Below are 18,809 nucleotides of genomic sequence, written 5' to 3'. Positions count from 1 at the left end.
TCATGACTTTTCTCTCAACAACCAGCAAGCTGCGTGCATTTAATCACTTCACTCCTTGATACTATATTTTCTTTCGCACCAAATCTAAATTCACCTTTATGTTACTGGAGGACTTGTTTAAGTAAGTAGATTAAGCTTCAAATCACATCGGTGGTGGTATTTTTCTTTTTTTCACGGCTCCAAGCCTTGTACCTGCGGCCCAGGCCTACAGCGGTATTTGGAGCCTCGCAGGTGCCGGCAGGTCCCGGCAGGTGCCGGCAGGTCCGGGCCGGGGCAGCACCGCGCGGGCGACTCGCCGACGGCAGCTCCGAGGGAGCAGCGCGGGGCACCTGCAGAGCCGTGGGCCGCTCCTGTCCTAGCCGCGTGCGGCTGCCCCGCCCCCCCCGCCCCCCCGGGACCGGGAAGGTGCAGGGGCCGCCCGTGCGCGTCACCTTGACCTCGGGCGCGACGGCGGCAGGACCCCGGCGGCAGCCAGCAGCAGCGCGAACCGCCGCACCTCGGCGGCCCTGCAAGCCGCGTCCCCTCCCCGGAGGCCGGGACGCACGCGCCGTCATCTCCTCACTGGCCTCGGAAAACCCGCCCCAACGGCGACCAGCACACCGACCGTCCTGGGGACCGAGCCCCGACGGCCTAGCCCGAGCGCCGGCCCGCGGCAGCCCCGCCCCGCGCCGAGGCCCCGCCCCGGACCAAGCCCCGCCCCGCGTCGAGGCCCCGCCCCCGGACCAAGCCCCGCCCTGCGCCGAGGCCCCGCCCCCGAACCAAGCCCCGCCCCGCGCTGAGGCCCCGTCCCCGGACCAAGCCCCGCCCCGCGCCGAGGCCCCGCCCCCGGACCAAGCTCCGCCCCGCGCCGAGGCCCCGGCCCAGGACCAAGCCCCGCGCCGAGGCCCCGCCCCCGGACCAAGCCCCGCCCCGCGCCGAGCCCCCGCCCCCGAACCGAGCCCCGCCCCACACCGAGGCCCCGCCCCGGACCAAGCCCCGCCCTGCGCCGAGGCCCCGCCCCCGGACCAAGCCCCGCCCTGCGCCGAGGCCCAGCCCCCGAGCCAAGCCCCGCCTCTGCGACTGCCGGCGGAAGCAACGGGGCGGGCGTGCCTCTCGCGGGACCTACAGCATTTCTGGCGAGATTTCGATACCGCGGGCAAGGGGTATCTCGCGGGAAGTTGAACCGGAAGAGCAGGGTGTAGACGTGAAGGCGGGTGTGCGCCTGACCTCCCGGACCGCTTAGGTGCTGCTGGGCGGCGGGGACGTCTTGGTGGGCATCTCCCGGCGGGATAATGTTGACTCGGGTGAGGGCTGGCACCTCCGGGCCGACGGGGCGGGGGGGGATGCGGGGACTTGGCTGGCTTCCCGGGCAAAGCCCTGGAGTGGGCGGGGTGCCGGGACGCTTGGTGGTGGGCGCTCTCGGTCCTCGGGGTCGGGTCGGGGTTACAGGTTAGGAGTTAGGGTTAGAGGTTAGGGGTTGGGGTTAGAGGTTGGAGTTAGGGTTAGGGTTCGGTCTCGCAGGGGTTAGTGTTAGGGGTTAGAGGTTACGGTTGGGGTTAGAGGTTGGGATTGGGGGTTAGGGTTCCCACTCCCAAGGTTCACAGCCGCCCGCGGACTTGCCTCCCTGCTCCCTCCGCCCGGAGCGGAATGCCAGCTCCTCCAGGCCAAGGCCGAGGGTCCTGCTCTCTCCTGGGAGCTTAGGACGTTACCTAGTAACACCTCCCTAAACGTCGGGTGAGTCCGGGAGATAGAATCGGAAGGAGTTTCCACAGGAAACAAGTGACTTTTTTTTTTTTTTTTTCCCAAAATCACCATTTCATTTTAGAATAATTTTACATTAACAAGAGTTGCAAAGATAATACAGATTTCCCATAGGCTTTTCACCCAGTTTCCCCTAATGTTAACGCCTGGAGGGGCTTAATTAAGTTAATTTTGTTCCTTTGACACAGTTTCTTCTGCGAGGGCCACTAATTTTCCTACGGCCACAAATTCTTTAACCTTTGCTTAGATTATTTGCAATGATCATTTGAAGAAACCCTCATGCTCCCTTGCAAGAAGTATCAATAATCATAAAACGCGTTCTTCAGAAAATAACTGCTCATTTGAAGTTTAATAAATTTGTAATATCAGATTGTGTCAGCAGCTTTTTCTTGTCGTCATAGCTGAAAGCAAAATCAGAGAGGAACCTGGCAAAACAGATTTGCAAAGTTGTATTGGATCATTTTGAAAAACAGTATTCCAAAGAACTTGGAGATGCCTGGAATACAGTAAGGTTAGTAAACCTCGTCTCTTGATGCTTTATGGTCAAACACAAAATAAGTCCTTTGGGGAGGGGTGCTGCGAGGATAAAAGAGGAATCTAAACCTGGCTGCCCTTTTCCTACAGATGCTAAAGAAGAGAACTGTGAGGAAATAGAATCATAGGAAAATGAAAAAGGGAGAAAGAAAACTTTTAGTAATAGGAGAAAATTGTGATGGCCTAGCCTTGAGCAATTATTTTGATCTTGGAAAGAAGAATGCCCACCAGTTTGACAAAATTAATTATAGTGTAACAGAAACGTCTTAAAACTTTTGAGGGTATTTGACGAGTATCTGGAATTCAGAAGATAATACAATAAATCTTGAAAGTGGATGCTCCTCTCACTTAGCTAGAGTCACTTTATTTGGGCATCATATTTCTTCCCTGTGTCTTTGGCATGCTGTGTTTTGAACAGGTGTGTACACACACACACACACACACTACAGATTCTTTAAATGTGTTACGGAAAACAAATGTTTCTTACATAGAAATAAGTAAGATGAGTGGTATTTGTTCAGTGATTCTGCCTTTGGTCAGAGTGTTATTCCATGGGTTCTTTACATTGAGTTTTTTCTTTTCAAATTTTTATTGAAGTTCTAGTTAACATATAGCACAGTGTTGGTTTCAGGAGTAGAATTAAATGACTCATCACTTACATAAAACACCCAGTGCTCAGCGCAATGTGCCGTCCGAAATACTCGTCATCCATCTAGCCCATCCCTCAGTTTGTTGCCTATAGAGAATAGTCTCTTACGGTTTGCTTCCTTTTTTTTTTTCCCCTTCCCTCATGTTCATCTTTTGTTTCTTAAGTTCCACATATGCATGAAATCACACAGTACTTGTCTTTCTCTGGCTGACTTATTTCTCTTAGGATAAATACATGTAGCTCCATCCATGTTGTTGCAAATGGCAAGATTTCATTCTTTTTGTTGACTGAGTAATATTATTCCGTTGTATATACACCACACCTTCTTTATCCATTCTTCGTTCGAAGGATATTTGGGCTCTTTCCATATAATTTACCTATTGTTGGTAATCCTGCTGTAAACATATGGGTGCACGTGCCCCTTCAAATCAGTATGTTTGTATCCTTTAGGTAACTACTCAGTGGTGCAATTGCAGGATCATAGGGTAGCTCTATTTTTGACTTTTTGAGGAATCTCCGTAGTGGCCGCAGCAGTTTGCATTCCCACCGACAGTGTCAGAAGGTTCCCCCTTCCCCACATCCTCACCAGTTTCTGTTTCTTGAATTGTCCATTTTAGTCATTCTGACAGGTGTGAGGTGATATGTCATTATAGTTTTGATTTGCATTTACCCTGATGATCATCTTTTTTTTTTTGATCATCTTTTCATGAATCTGTTGGCCACCTGGATGTATGTCTTCTTTGGAAAAGTGTCTATTAATAGCTTCTGCCCATTTCTTAACTGGAGTATTTATTTTTTGGGTGTTGAGTGTGATATAAGTTCTTTATAGATTTTGGACACTGTCTCTTTATCTGAATGTCATTTGCAAACATCTCCTCCTATTCCGAAGGTTGCATTTTCATTGGTTGATTATTTCCTTTGCTGTGCAGAAGCTTTTTATCTTGATATTCTCATAGTTCATTTTTTCGTTTCCCTTGCCTACATTGCATTCTACATATATTCTGTGCCCTATATCCAGTCTGCTTGCAGTCTGGTATTCGTGGGGGAAAAGGAGGCTGGTTAAAACTATATAAACTGTTAATTCCATAAATTTCGTGATAGAACTAGGCAGGAGTACCTTGTCTTATTTAACAGAGCTTGAGGGAGGAGAAGCCAGGCCTTAGTAACTTAACAGGAGTTACTTTAGCAGAAAGAACCAGGTTATTTAGGTTGAAAGAAGAGGGTGCACTGCTTCTAAAGCTGGAGGCAAAAGCCCAGTACCTCAGGCAAAAAAACGTTATGTGGCTGTAGACAATGGAATTGAGTCACATTATTGTCATTAATCTCATCTTGGATCAGCTCAGTAACACATTCTTATTTACAAGGGACAGCTTTGAGCACTTTTTAAAACGGATTCAGTATTGAACATAATAAAGTCTCAGGTGATTCTGAGATAATTTGAGAGCGAATTACATGGTTTTAGGAACTCAAATACTATAAAAAAAAAAAGTAGTTCATTGTTGTGGCTTTTCTTTCAAAATTAGATTTTAAGGTGGGTGTCTTCTGTCACAGAGAAGAAAGAAAAATGGTAGTGAAGCATAACGGATGCATTATGTCTTTCGTATGTAAAGTCACCCACATAGAACGTCCCAACAACCACATAATATGCATATTGCACACCAGGTGGGATTGGCTTTGTGTGGTTTTCCGAACAAAGCTCTGAGTGCTGTTTCCCATGATGGAACTCCACAGAGTTTAGGTGACTTGCCCAAGTGGACAGCTAGTAAGTGTCAGAGCAGGGATGTGTGTCTAGGCTTTCTGGTTCAAGAACTTGTACTGCTAAGCCCTCTTCTCACACCTGGGGTGTAATTAGGCATTCATGGATGATTAAAAAAAAAATTTAAAAAGCATATTGTCCTCAGATTGTATAGTCCTGTGGCTGCCCTTTCTCTGTAATGAGTTATTTTTCTATTTAATGTGCTCAGACAGATTTATAAAGTATTGTTTGACCCTAAACAAAATGAGCAGTGAACCTCAAATCCATTTAATTAGCTGTGCCTTCTGCTTCATCTACCTTTTTGTTGGGTTTTCATGGTAATTTAAGTTTTGCATAAATGTGCTGGATTTGCCCTGGGCAAAAAAGGCTGAGCTTGGAAAGTAGTCTGAGCTTGGAAGATGGCATGGGGAATTGAGAGCAAATATTTTTGTGGGGTTTTTTTTTTTTTCAACTTTTATTTGGAAGACATAGTGTCCTGCTTGCAGAGTCTGTTCACTTCCAGAGAAAGATGAGTACATTCTTGTCTTCCGTCTAGAAAGTGAATCACTTATTTTTAGTTTTCCTGTGGGAGATTAGATAGTGGGAAAGGTTTCATATGTATTGAAATTTTACTGTTTTCTGATAACCTGTTCTACAAATCGCCCTGTGAGCGGCCCTTTAGGGTGCTGCTCGCCCGGTGCCTACGTTATCTTGCAGGTATGCCCCTCTGTGCTGGGACTTTCAGCTCCCCCCAACGTGCTGCCATCTCACTCTGTGCAGCCCTCCCTAAGCTTTGTTCCATACTAGTCAGCATCTTGGGTGACTTCACTGAATTCGATACTAGGCAGTCTCAAAAGCATGTTATTTTTTCCTTCTCCTATGTTGTCAGGGCCCAGTTGCATATTTTATCTCCCCTGTTAAGGGTGTCACCGTCCATGTTTCCCCTTTTTCCTCCACACCTTCAAGGTAAACAATGTACCTTAATCAGAAATATGCCTGACACTTGCCCTCTGCTGCCGGGAGGCTATCTCTAAGCCCTTGGAATGTCCTGCCTAAGGCGTCTTTGTTTACCTGGGTGGTTGGGCTGCGCCGGAAGGTCCTGCGGTGTGATTCCCGGGGGGGGGGGGGGGGGGGGGGGGGGGGGGGTTTACGGGCCCTGTTTGGGCCTGCTTCCCAGCTCTGACCTCCAGAGGAGTTGGGCGCTAAGCATTCATCCGGTGATGATGTTTGTGGGACTGGGCGCCAATAAAATCTAGGGTCCAGGCCTCCGGGGAGCCCTGTACTTGGCAGTACTCCTGTGCATGTGGTCACATGTTGTTGAAGGAACAGTCGTCCTTGCCTGTGATTCCACGGGAGGGGACTCCTGGAAGCCTCTCGCCGTGAGCACTGCTGTCCTCTGTACCACTTAGCTCTCACCTTGGCTGACCTTGATGGTTCGGACCCTCAAACCGCGTACTGCCATATGCCACTGCTCTGCCTCTATCGGGCTAAATGCCCTCCAAATGCGTCTACTGCTTCCTGAGAAATTTCTTAATTTGGATTTCTCTTTTATCTGTCACTGCTTCCTTGGGATGCGGCCATAGCCCCTCTCCATGGTTCCTATCTCCAGTATTTGTCGGCTCAGTTAGCAACTGCTTCCATGACCCTGTCCCAGGCAGTGTTGTAACCGCCTTACAGATGTTCACGGAATCCTTTGCACAGCCTTCCGAGGCAGCTACTGGTGTTCACATTGTGCAGATGTGAGCGCTCAGGTATAGGGAGGTTGGCTCACTCGCCCAGTGAAGCACAGCTCCCGCTTGGGGGAGCCTTGGGGGTTGTCTCAGCTGCCCTGTTCCACAGTGTCCCAGTGCTGGCATACCCCGTCGTGCCCCTCCTGGGACAGAAGCCTCCTGAGCCCCTCTGTCTGCAGTGTTATGTGTGGACTGAGCACATTGTTGTTACTTGACAGGCTCCTTCATCCTTCATCCCCTCTGCTGGAATGACCCTCTCCTTTTTCCCTCTGTATAGTGGTTAAGGCTTGGGTTTAAATCTGACCTTTGCACCTCGTAGCAGGTGACCTAACGTAAGGTACTTAGCATCTCTGTGCCTCACCATCCTTACGTGTAAAATAGGATCTACTTCATATAGTTATTGGGGAAGATAAAATGGTTTTCTACATATACAAAGTGCTTAGGGTACTGTTTGGCATGTGGTAAGCCCTGGGTGTTATTTTTATTACTGTTACTGTTGTTATCCAAGCCTCCATCAAGCTGTCCCATAGACTCTTGACAAAATTGCTTCTGCCTTTGTGTTCCCATTGCGTTTTCTTGATAACAGCTATTATAATTCTTTCAAGATGTCTTTTCTGACGAGGGAGGGTCTTGAAGAACCAGTACCTTAAGACTTGAGCAAGTCATATACTTATTTATAGTTTAGTGTTTATAAACCAGGCGCTGTGCTAAGCATGGGGTGGAGGGGTAGGGCACAAAGATGGATTATATATATATGCTGCCCTCATTGGAAATCTTTATATGAACTTTGGAAATTTTGTGTGCACTTTGTAGAAAGTGAAACAAGAGCCTCAGTTAAATCTGGCTTGTCTGTAATTTTTTTTTTTTAACACACTCTTCTCACTAATGCAGAGTTCACACACAGTGGAGAAAAACTATTATATAGCCAGACTGCAGTAGCAGAATCTGAATGGGGTGGAATGGGGTGGTTGGGGAAACAGAAATGAACCAGCATCTCTATTTCTGTTTTATCTCTTATGTTAACGTTACACAAATATTCAACCTTAATTTGTGCAAATACCTACGAAGTGGTAACTCTCAGCCCCTTTAAAAGTCAGAAGTTAGAAAGTACCAATTTGAATGGCCAAAGTGTCTCCTGTGAGCATTGTAGAGTGTCAGCCTGGGAGTGCATGCACATGTCTCCCGATCCAGAGGCTCCTTGTTTGCAGTGTTCTCAGCCTTGTGCTGGTCTCTGCCAGGAATCTAAACCTTCACTCGGGACTTCCTGTCTGGGGCACTGTGGGTAACAGATACGGACATGGATTGCCTTTCTACGACAGGCACTAAAGAAACAATGCTGGAGAAAGAGCAGGAGGCAGGCAAGTTCATCATTACAGTCTCTGAAGAATGGGGGCGCCTGGGTGGCTCCGTCATGATCCTGGGGTCCTGGGATCGAGCCCTGCATCGGGCTCTCGCTCTCTCTCAAATAAATAAATAAAATCTTAAAAAAAAAATCTCTGAAGAATAAAAAGAAAAGTCTCATAATCGTGCTTAGATGTACCTCCATGACTTGATTAAATCATTTGAGTCCTACTTTTAAAGTGATAGAATGAGCACCCTCTGGTGGATACCAACAGCAGTAAAACAAAAGGGATTTTTATTTTTTTTAACCGTAAAAGTTTAATTGGTTTTGTAATCGACAGTTATACCAATTGTGCTTAGTAATACCTAGATAAAATGATATTTAATCCTCACTATTATATAGGAAGGTAGAACAGAGAATGAATACAGGAGTAGAGTAAAATCACAGAAAAGTTGAATGAAGGTTAATAACATCAAATAACTTTGTCCAAATAATACATTATACAATTTTTCAAGGGATACGTGTGGGCAGGCAAGTTATAGCAGTCCCCTTCTAGATTTTCAGTTTCCACGTTGGCTCTTTCACAGAATCACTCTGTTCATTATGTGCCGAAGGGAGTGTTCTCTTTCCCAACCTGCCTTTCTGTTGTCTTTCTGTCACCTTGCAGAAAAAGGACGCACTTTCACCATCCTGATGCTTCCACGTTACATTTCTCCAGGTTGACAACATGTCCACATGCTGTAGACTGGAATGTCATTGTAAGGGTTTAGAAAGTAAATGACCGATGACTAGCACATTCTTTGACAGGACAGGTGGTTTCCAAATTCTGCTTTTAACAAAAGTAAAGGAGCCCCAATCAAGTTGTTAACAGATCACTTAAAGTAATTTTGAAGATGCATTGTTAAGTGATCTGGGAATATACTTGGAAAGAAATACAACTCAAAAAGGGAGACGTTGCTGTAACAAAATACATTGAATTCTCACCCACTTATTTAAATGAAGGTTTTTCTCAGCTCTTGTAAAAATACAAAATAGGAATATAATTGAATTTGAACCCTGACTCAGTATGGCCTGGGTGATACTCATCTCTGAATATATGCGGAACCGGGGGGGGGGGAGGACGTCTCATTTCGTGGACACTGATTTCTTATCACTTTTCCTTTTTTTAAAAAAAACTTATTCATGAGAGAGGCAGAGACGCAGGCAGAGGGAGAAGCAAGCTCCATGCAGGGAGCCCGATGTGCGACTCGATCTGGGGACTCCTGGATCACGCCCTAAGCCGAAGGCAGGCGCTAAGCCGCTGAGCCACCCAGGGATCCCCTCACTTTTCCTTTTTATGTTTAGTAATTATCAAATCTATGATAGTATTTTGATCAATTTTATGATAGAGATTTTACTGATAATTGAATCCAGAATTTGCCGTTTTAAGCCTTAGAGATTTAGGCCACGGTGAAGACAAGTTTAGTGTATATGCGCATATGTGTTTATGGCAGAGAAGTATGACAGGATAATAAAAGATTTCAAGTACAAAATGTGTTAAGATGGAGTTACATGGGGAAGTAGAATGTAAGTAGAAAAAGTTTAAAACTTTCACCTGTTCCAGAAGAGTCAGTCCATGAATTTTTAAACGGACAATGAAGGGTTTCAGAATCACTCTGGTATTTAGGTTCCACTGGATACATTTGAAAAAGTCGTATGATTCATATTTTAAAATGTCAATTTTTATAGTATGCTGGGAAGTCTGTTCTTAAATCTCTTGTGAAGATTTTGATGTCAGCCTACAGCGAGCCGGAGGGTCCCTGGTTTTCTCCCCCGTGGCATCCGTGCAGGGACGGCCAGCATGTGCAGGTCCTGGCCTTGGGGGTCCCAGCTCCGCCGGCGGCTGGTGGAGCTGAACTCGTGTCACTGGGGATCAGGTCCCGCCAGGCCTGCGTGCGGAGCCTGGGGCTCCCTGGTGCGGGTCGGGGTCCTCGGCGCGTCCCCGTGCCGTGCGTGGGAGTCAGGACTGGAGCAGGCGTGGGCCCGCCAGCCCGGGGCATCCTCCTCCTAGCAGTGCACGCGCGTGTGTGCAGGTGCGCCCGGGTGCCAGGGGAGGGGGCGAGCGGAGGCCCGCGTCCACGCAGTCCTGCCTTCTCGGGGCGGGAAGCCGCAGGCCTCTCCGTGGTACCCGGAAGGTCGGCAGTCAGCATCGTCGGCCTTCTAGTGGTTTCTACTGCTGGCTCAGGGTGAGGTGGGCGCGGCTCCGTCTCGGTCGCAGGGCTCCCAGGGCTCCCCCGGCGGCCCCCGCTCCGAGGTCTGGTTCCGGGGGGGCAGGGGGGGCGGGCGCTGTTCCTGGGGCTGGTCGCGGCTGGCAGCCTCGCTCCTGGGCGCCGGGGCGGCGGTTGCTCGTCTGCCTGGGCTCCGCGTGAGCCGGGGGCCCCGGGGTCGAGCCCCGCAGCGGGCGTGCGGGTTAGGAGGAGTCAGGAAATGTGGTTTCAGCAAGTTCTTATTTTACGTAAAGGATGCGAGGAATTTCTGAAGGTCGCTGCCTCTGCCGTACGTGCGTCGCGGGGAGCGAGGGCAGGGCCACAGCAGCCGCTCCCGGGCTGGGCTGGCGACCCTGGGCCCCGCCAGGTCGGAGGCACCTGCGGGCCCCAGTCAGTGCAGTGGGGCGCCGCCCCTCCACCCCCCAGGGCGCTGGGGCCCGCCCCCGCGCCGCGATTTCCCTGTTAAAGGAGTCAAAACCCCAGACAGGTCTTGGTCCAGTTCGGAAAGTAAGCCCAGGAGGGACGGAGATGACGGCGGCGGCAGGTGTCCTCCGCGGCCGGTTCACGGTGGCTCCCCAGGTGGCCCCGAGGGGTGGCCGCGCGGCCCGGAGAGCTTGCTGGAAATGGGGTGGCCCGGCCCTGCTGCCCACTGCGGCTCAGGGCCCCGGCCGGGGCGGCCGTCCTCCGGGAGCGCTGGGGCCACGGGGGAAGCGGCTCCGCGGGCGGCCCCACGAGGCTCGGGCACCGCGGCAGCTGGCGGGGACCTGGGGACCTGCGCGACCGGTGAGGACGCCCCGAGGCCCCGCCGCGAAGCCACGCGTTTCCCGCTGTGCCCCCTGTCGCTTGGCGGGAGCTGTGACCGCCCGGAGCGCGGCTTGGAGACTGCGGCGAGGCGGGCGGGCGGGCGGGCGCCTGGTGGGTGGTGTCCCGGCGGTGATCCCTAAGCACCCCTGGCTTCTGTCCCCGGGCCGGGGCCTGCCCACCTGCGCTGCGGCGGATGTGAGCTGCCCGAGCTCTCACTCGGCCAGGGGGCCTCCGACACCCACTCCTATCCCCTGACGACAGGACGTTTCCCTCCAGTATTAACCGTCTCGGGGGGTAACGTTCTCTCTACGTACGAACCGCTTCCCTGTGCGACGCTCGGACACCTGCCGCGCCGCGAAGCCAGTCGGGCGCTCTGGGCAAGATGCTCGGCACGGAGGGGTGAGGCTGGGCAGGTGCGGCGTTCCTCTCTGGTGCAGGACTCAAGGGGCCCCTAAACTTAATAATCAGAACAAATAACACTGTGATGGACACAACTGATACAAAAGAAAGAAAGCTCGTGATGCGTAATATACCGAAGTTTTAAGTAAAGGCGGGATCAGAGCTGTTCTGGGTTGGGCCTCTCGGCCGGAGCCTATGGCAAGACGGCAAAGTCAGTGACGCTGATCCTGCCTCTGGAACAATGACCCCGTTCACTCGATTAGTACTATGAAATTGTGTTGGTATATATGATATTAATATTCTTTCCCTTTTCTTTTTCTAGGGATGTACTCATATCTCCAGCATGCTGGCAATATGCTGTCCTTCTTAACCGATTCAACTATTCCTTTGAACTCGAAAAAAATTTACATTTAAAGGGCTATCACACCCTCTCTCAGGGGTCTTTGCCCTACCACCCTAAATCAATGCAGTGCTACCTCAGCAGGACTCCAGACAGAATGCCTTCAGAAAGACACCAAATCGGAAATCTAAAGAAATACTACCTCCTGAACGCTGCCTCTCTTCTCCCGGTGTTGGCTCTGGAATTAAGGGATGGGGAGAAGGTCCTGGATCTGTGTGCTGCTCCTGGAGGCAAATCGGTGGCTCTGCTACAGTGTGCTGATCCAGGTAGTGTGCTTTTCTTTCGCAAATTGACGACTTTTAGATATCTGTGTGTTACAAAATACTTGTAAGTATACGAGAAGTCTAAGATTGAGTTCACAGACTTTGAAAAGCTGAATACCAGGCCAGTATGTTAGAATGGAAGCTTTAGCTGAGGAATCAGTGTAATTTTTTTTTTTTTCAGCTAAATACTAGCAGGTAATTTTGAGCAAAATTACCTCATTTTGTAAACATGAATCTGTCTGATAATAGGAATCCTGAGAAGCTAATAACAAAGATTTTTTATTTTATGGTTGACTTTTTATGGTTGAGAGTCTTGTATTGATATCTCGTCATACTTCTAGGCGGCAAAAACATACACATTTAAAGTTATTTTTTGTATCATTGGACCATAATGTTATAAGGCAGTTCTGTCCAATAGAAATATAATGTGAAGTGCATATTAAATGTAAAATTTTTAAGTAATTAAAAAAAGTCGAAACAGTTGAGATTAATTTTGGTAATATATTGCCACCCAGTATGTTCAAAATATTATTTCAACATGTAATCTGTATAAAAACTATTAAAGACATATTTTGCATTTTTATTTTCTTAACAAAGTCTTCAAAATAGGCATGTAGTGTACAGCGCCTATCCGTTTGGACTAGCTATTTAAGTGCTCATAGCCACTTGCAGCAAATGGGTATGGTATTAGACAACACAATTTTTTAAAAAAGATTTTATTTATTTATATGACAGAGCAGAAGCAGGGGGAGCAGCAGCCAGAGGGAGAAGCAGGCTCCCTTCTGAGCAGAGCCCAGCGTGAGGCTCCGTCCCAGTCCCTGGGATCATGACCTGAGCTGAAGGCAGATGTTTAACTGACTGAGCCACTCATGCCCCCAGACAATGCAGATCTCAAAGACTTTATTTTTTTTAAGATTTTATTTATTCATTCATGAGAGAGAGAGAGAGGCAGAGACACAGGCAGAGGGAGAAGCAGGCTCCATCCAGGAAGCCCGATGTGGGACTCGATCCCAGAACTCCAGGACTCCGCCTTGGGCCGAAGGCAGGCCCTTCCTAAACTGCTGAGCCAACCAGGGATCCTCCTCAAAGACTTTAAAAAGTTCTTTGCAAGTAACTTATCACTACCATTACTGGTATAAAAATGATGAAATGTATGTTAATGTACATTTATATAAATTTTTGTTAAAAGTAATGAGTCAACATTCATCATACATTATTTTCTTAATTAGATAATGAGATTTAAAAAATTATTTCAGATTTCCCTGGATAAATATTACTTATAGCTTGGTGAGATAAGATTCAGCATCAGTTCTGTCTGATTTTTGTTTGTTTGATGGTTTTATTTTTATAAATGCAGATGCTGTTGTTTATTATAGATAAGATGATGGAAATGGTGAGAACTGTGTTATAGTAGTTTCACTGAGCTGTTTAAATCTTGAGTCATGACCCCAGATCACATCGATATTTTTTCATCAAGCATTATTTTAATGATCTGCTAGGTGAGCACTCTAGACCCACTTCTGATTTTGTTGAAGGCAAAGGGTTACAACCCATCTCAATTACAAAAGGCTACCAGGCCTGGTCGTTTAACTCTGTTCCCTTTCTCAGCCAAGGTTCCCATGTGTTTCACTGCCTTTGTTTGGTGCTCTGTGAATGTCTGCACCTGGCACGATTTGCTGTGATGAGATTCAGGATGAGTGAGAAGCAGGCCTCCTTAGGTGTAAGGTGGGTGAGGGGTCACTGCGAAGGGAGATGCTCTGATCAGAGGTGTTCTTCAGGAAGGTGATGATCCAAAAGTTGATTCTTTTAAAACTATTCAGTCTCCCTTATTATCCCTTAGAAAGTGATGTGTCCCTAGGGCATGCATATCCCAGTTTGAAGACTGCTAACTTGTATCTTCCTTTGAGAGCACTCCCTGTTGAAGTAGATTTCAAAACCTTTTATGGGAACGGTGAATCCAGTTGTCCTAGGCATTGGTACAAATATATCAGTTAACTGTGCATTTAGGAGAAAATATACTGTGTGTTTTAGAGTTGCGATTAAAACTTTGTTATTGAAGCTTGCTGTGTTTTTTGATGTGAAAAACCACAAAGGGCTAATTTTGTAAGGTTTTTTTATTATCTTTATAATTTGAGATGAAGGTTTATGGAATCGTGTTATAAGGAGTATTTTCGCTTTCATTCTTATTTTGTTATATCAGTTTTGAATATTGAGTTTTTAGTATTGTTAAAAAAAATGGAAAAGAAATGTCAAATTTGGGTACCGTGTTGAAGAGAGAGCATTTTAATCCTAAATTATCTTCATTAGTAGGCTATAGGTATTTTACATGCTTGTGATAGGGAAGGTGATTTGATTAGGAATACAAATGCAAACTGATATATCCTAGGCGTTTGAAGTGGAGAAGCCATCTTCCTGTTCTGACATCAAGGGCAATGAACCACAGGCAGTGTTCCAAGTAAAGAAGCTTTTCATCTAAGTGGGACTAATGATAATGGTTTAGTAAGAAGTACAGATGTCTTCATGCTGATGCTCAAAGCCCAAATTAGGTTAGCTACAGTGCTTGAATTTGGAATGCAGAAGCAATGCTAAAATAAGCTTTTAAAAGCAAAACCTAAAATGATGGCTGCAGCTAAATGTGCATTTATACAACAAATTTCCTTAGCTCAGTACTGGCCTTTATTCTGGGCCAAGAGGCTCACAGCTTTGAATGATTAAAAAGCTCATATTTTAGGACGATTAAAGAAATTAGCCTATTTTTCTTTTGGTCCAGCTGCTCCCACCTGTTAGGAATGGATTGTCCATTTGTTTTGTTTTTGTTTTTGTCAGCACAACCTTTATTATGTCCTGGTCTTGATAGAAGAATAACGAGCAATTCTGATTCTAAATAGGAAAGCATTAACCTCCTAAGAATGACCCAGCTTGGTAGAGTGGCTTGATCAGCTTCCTTGCTGAGGGCTCTGTCCTCAGAACCTCCATGAAATTTTCTTTGCAGCCAGTAATACCTTTTTGACATCTAGTTAGCCTTTGGTGGTAGAAAAGACTAGAAAGTCTCCTTCCTTTACTTGCTTTTATCCTGCTTCCTGCCTTCTCAGGCCTCAGGCCTCATGCACACACTATAGGTATCACTTTCCCCCCCTCGTCCTCCCCTGCTAACTTTTTTTTCATTCTTCAGGTTTTCACTAAGGAGTCAACTTTCCTAGAAAGCCTTCCAGAACTCCCTGCATTAGGTGCACTTTTTAGTTTGGTTAGTAATAAGTACATTTTGGAATACTTGAGTGTGTGCCAAGACCGTAGTAATCACATGGTATAAATATGTTTTCAAACATTTTTTAGTAGTCTCTACTTCTGGTGTCTTACGTTGTATTTCTTTATATACATGTTTCTGAAGTCCTGGGGCCCAAAGGAACACAGTGTGACTATCACTGTTGTACATGATCTTATTTAACCCTCAGCCTCATTAGTTGGGCATTATTATCTCCCATTTAGAGATGCAACTGAGACAAAGAGAAGTTAACCTAAATTGTCCGAGGTAATTGACCTCCTAATTGACCATCATCTCCGTGGCAGATCTGAACATTTCAGAAATGTGCACTTGACTCTGTTTGGAGGTCTCCTGATGTTATTCAACTGCTGATGTGTCCAGCATCCTCCCATTGGAAAGCTTCCTGACAACAGAGGATGTTCTCACTGTTTTTTTTGTGTTTGTAGCTACTAGCACCATGCCCAGTCCAAAACAGGTGCTTAATAAACCAGAATCTGAAATGGTTGTATTCTCAAATGGTTGTATTTTAATCTATTGTCAACTGTGGTTTTTTGGACAAATTTGTCGTTAAGTTTGTTGTGAAGTTGTAACATTGCTTCCAGATATCTCAAAGAACCTTACCATTAGCCTTCGTTAGCACTTCTAATAATATATGGGTAATATTATTCTAACTTTTACCTTGAGAGGGACATTATAATTTCTCAGATAATCATAATTATGGCTTATAACTCCAAGGAACAACTAACAGAATTGCAAATAGGCAGAATTGTTGGGGTTTTTTTTTCAAGTTAATTGTACCACAGCAAATTAACAAATGAAACTACCAGCTCAGTTTCTTTCCATGGACCAAAGGCTGCCACATACAGATGGAAAGCCTCAATGACTTTTTCTGGTATTTGTTAAATTCATCTCCTTTCCTGCTTAGATGAAGAAATACCAAAATTTGGTTTATTTTTTGACTATTTAAGCATGAGGTAAATTCTGTTTCAATGCAGTAAGTCTTTGTGTGTGTGTGTGTGTGTGTGTGTGTATACACACACACTTATATGAAACTTGGGTTGTGATATATATTTGGAAATGTTTAACCAATCTAAGACAATTTTTTTTTTATTTTTTTTTAAATAGACTTTTTTTTTTTTAATTTTTAAAATTTTTATTTATTTATGATAGTCACAGAGAGAGAGAGAGAGAGAGGCAGAGACACAGGCAGAGGGAGAAGCAGGCTCCATGCACCAGGAGCCCGACGCGGGACTCGATCCCGGATCTCCAGGATCGCGCCCTGGGCCAAAGGCAGGCGCCAAACCGCTGCGCCACCCAGGGATCCCTCTAAGACAATTTTAAATAAAATCTACATCTAGGCCAAACAATATAACATAAAGCTATATTTTAACTAAGAGACTTATTTTAAAATGCTGAATTGTGAATCTTGACCAAAGCTGTAATTTAATGAAAAACTGACCTGATTTTCAATGTTAGCAATTTAAATATTCTTTATTATAATGCCATGTTTCAAATCAAGTCAGCCACATTAGTGAGCACACATTATGTGTGCAAGGCCTTGAATGGTAGATGTGGAGCTGTGAAGGATACAGAAATAATTGGTTTCTTGCAGAACGACAAATTAGGTCTCCTAACCAACCCTCCTGCTTAAAAACAACTAAAAAATGTAGGATAGAATGTTAAAGAAAAACAGAATCTTTTTAAATGCATTAAGTAATCTCCAAATAGTGATCACAATCTAAGAGATAATGGGAACATAGAAGATCATTTGAGCATCAAAGCTAGTTTTTCACTTGTGAACATTTGCTTAACCTAAAAAACTTGCATGTTGATTTTCATTGCTTCATGAAAATGTGGGAATAAAATACAAAGACAAAGCCTGCCCAAGAGAGCATCTGTTAGGAGGTTAGCTTACAGAAAGCTGAGATTCCAAAATGGTATACCCTCCATGTAAGGTAAACTAAGAAGAAATAGTCCTGTCCTAAGGGACTGAAAGAACCATCTGTCTTCAACTTTGGTGTTGGAGGAGGAATGGAAGTACCCTCTGAAATTGTGTGAGCACAACTAAGCCAGTGCAGACCATTATAATGAGGTTGCAGAACTCTGAAAATAAAGAGAAGATCTTAAGAGCAGCCAGAGAGGACAGCTTACCTTCAAAAGACAACAGACAGGATTGACCTTTGAGAGTAACAGTGGAAACTAGCATTCAGAGGAATGATGCTTTCAATGTCCTAAGAACAGATGACTATAAATCCAGAAATACGTTCACTGAAATATCCCCGAAGAGCAAAAGTGAAATGGACATTATATTTTAGACAAAAAGAGAGTGTAAGTTTGTCATGAATGATTCTGAAAGATGTGGTTCAGGAAAAAGGAAAGCCATTGTAAATGGATGATGAAAGATAACAAGAAGAAATGCAGAACAAAGAAGATGGGAAATAGAGGGGTAAAATCTAAAAGTCAATGACTATAGAAGAAAATGATGATAATGTTTTTTGTGCAGTTAAAAAATGTGAGCCCAGATAAAACCCAAATATATAGTAACATTAGTATCTAGCTTAGGAGGGAGAATTAAAAGATTCTTATATCTTTTAGGAAAAATGGTAAAGTTGACTCACTTTAGACTTTTTTTTTACATATACATGTTAAAAATTTTAGGTTTAGGGGCAGCCCGGGTTGCTCAGTGGTTTAGTGCCTGCCTTTGGCAAAGGGCGTGATCCTGGAGACCCAGGATCTAGTCCCACCTCGGGCTCCCTGCATGGAGCCTGCTTCTCTCTCTGCCTGGTTCTCTGCCTCTCTCTCTCTCTGTATCTCTCATGAATAAATAAATAAAATCTTTAAAAAAAATTTTAGGTTTACCAGTAAAATAATAGAAATGGAATATAAAATATTTAAACCAGAAAAAAGGAGAAGTGGAATGAAAAATAATTAAGACTCCTTTGGATCTCTTAGTATCTGATGGGGACAAGGTGTGACTTTGGGGAGCTCTCTTGGCCCAGTTTATGCTCCACCACGGTCGTGTTAGGCGTCATGTTTGCTCCCATTCCTTACTTAAAGGCTTGAGAGACTTGAATTGTTTCCAGACTGGAGAAACCCTGGAAAAGATTCCTGCCGTTCCTGCAGTTACCTGCTGCTGATGTTAACAACTGCCATGAATTGAGGAGCCTCCAGGTGGCCGCCGAGTGGAAATCTCTACACCTGACTGGTTGCGGTGACTGGCCTTGGGACTCTCTGGCTTCCTTAGCACTTGCCTGTAGGGGCCATGTGGCACAAACATGAAGTGTGTGGGAGTTACCAACTCTTGGAATGGGCTTCAACCAATGAGAGGCGGGAGACAGGAAGATCTGCAGATTAATTGTTCTTCCTCCCCACTCCGCTAAACCCCAAAGTTTCTTCCAAGACTCAGCAATTTCAGACTATCAGCGTATCCTGAGAGGCTGACCAGTGCTGTAGCCAGCTTGATTGCAAACCCTCTTATATTTGTGTTCCCTCTTGGCATGATTTTCTTCCTTTTTTCTCTCTAGCTTCCACGGGGTTGCATCTCCTCCATAATAGAAACTTTTGCCTTAGGTCTTTTTCTAGTGAATTCAGGCTTTTAGACAACTGTCCATAAGCTGCATTAGCAAATCTTCCAAAAGCCCCTGAAATAAACACATAAACTAAATTTTTTTTTTTAAGTATATTACCTGTGCAAATGCAGCCTTA

At 45.7% G+C, this 18,809-nt stretch overlaps 1 protein-coding gene across 3 annotated transcripts in view; it reads left to right on the top strand.

Moving 5' to 3' along the window:
- The first annotated feature begins 1,131 nt into the window (after positions 1-1,131).
- Positions 1,132-18,809, top strand: part of NSUN3 (NOP2/Sun RNA methyltransferase 3) — a 54,259-nt gene continuing 36,581 nt past the window's right edge. For 2 of the 3 annotated variants that reach the window (XM_077884295.1, XM_077884296.1), the window contains exons 1-3: positions 1,132-1,283; positions 2,142-2,251; positions 11,502-11,845. In XM_077884295.1, the coding sequence (XP_077740421.1) occupies positions 1,272-1,283; positions 2,142-2,251; positions 11,502-11,845 (466 nt within the window). In that variant the 5' untranslated portion in view covers positions 1,132-1,271. Of the gene's footprint in view, positions 1,284-2,141; positions 2,252-11,021; positions 11,180-11,501; positions 11,846-18,809 lie in introns of those variants that run through there. The other variant, XM_077884297.1, reaches the window with a different exon arrangement.

This window comes from Canis aureus, chromosome 35 (genome assembly GCF_053574225.1).
Source record: "Canis aureus isolate CA01 chromosome 35, VMU_Caureus_v.1.0, whole genome shotgun sequence".
Classification (NCBI taxonomy): domain Eukaryota; kingdom Metazoa; phylum Chordata; class Mammalia; order Carnivora; family Canidae; genus Canis; species Canis aureus.
This window is presented reverse-complemented; position numbering and strand designations above follow the sequence as displayed.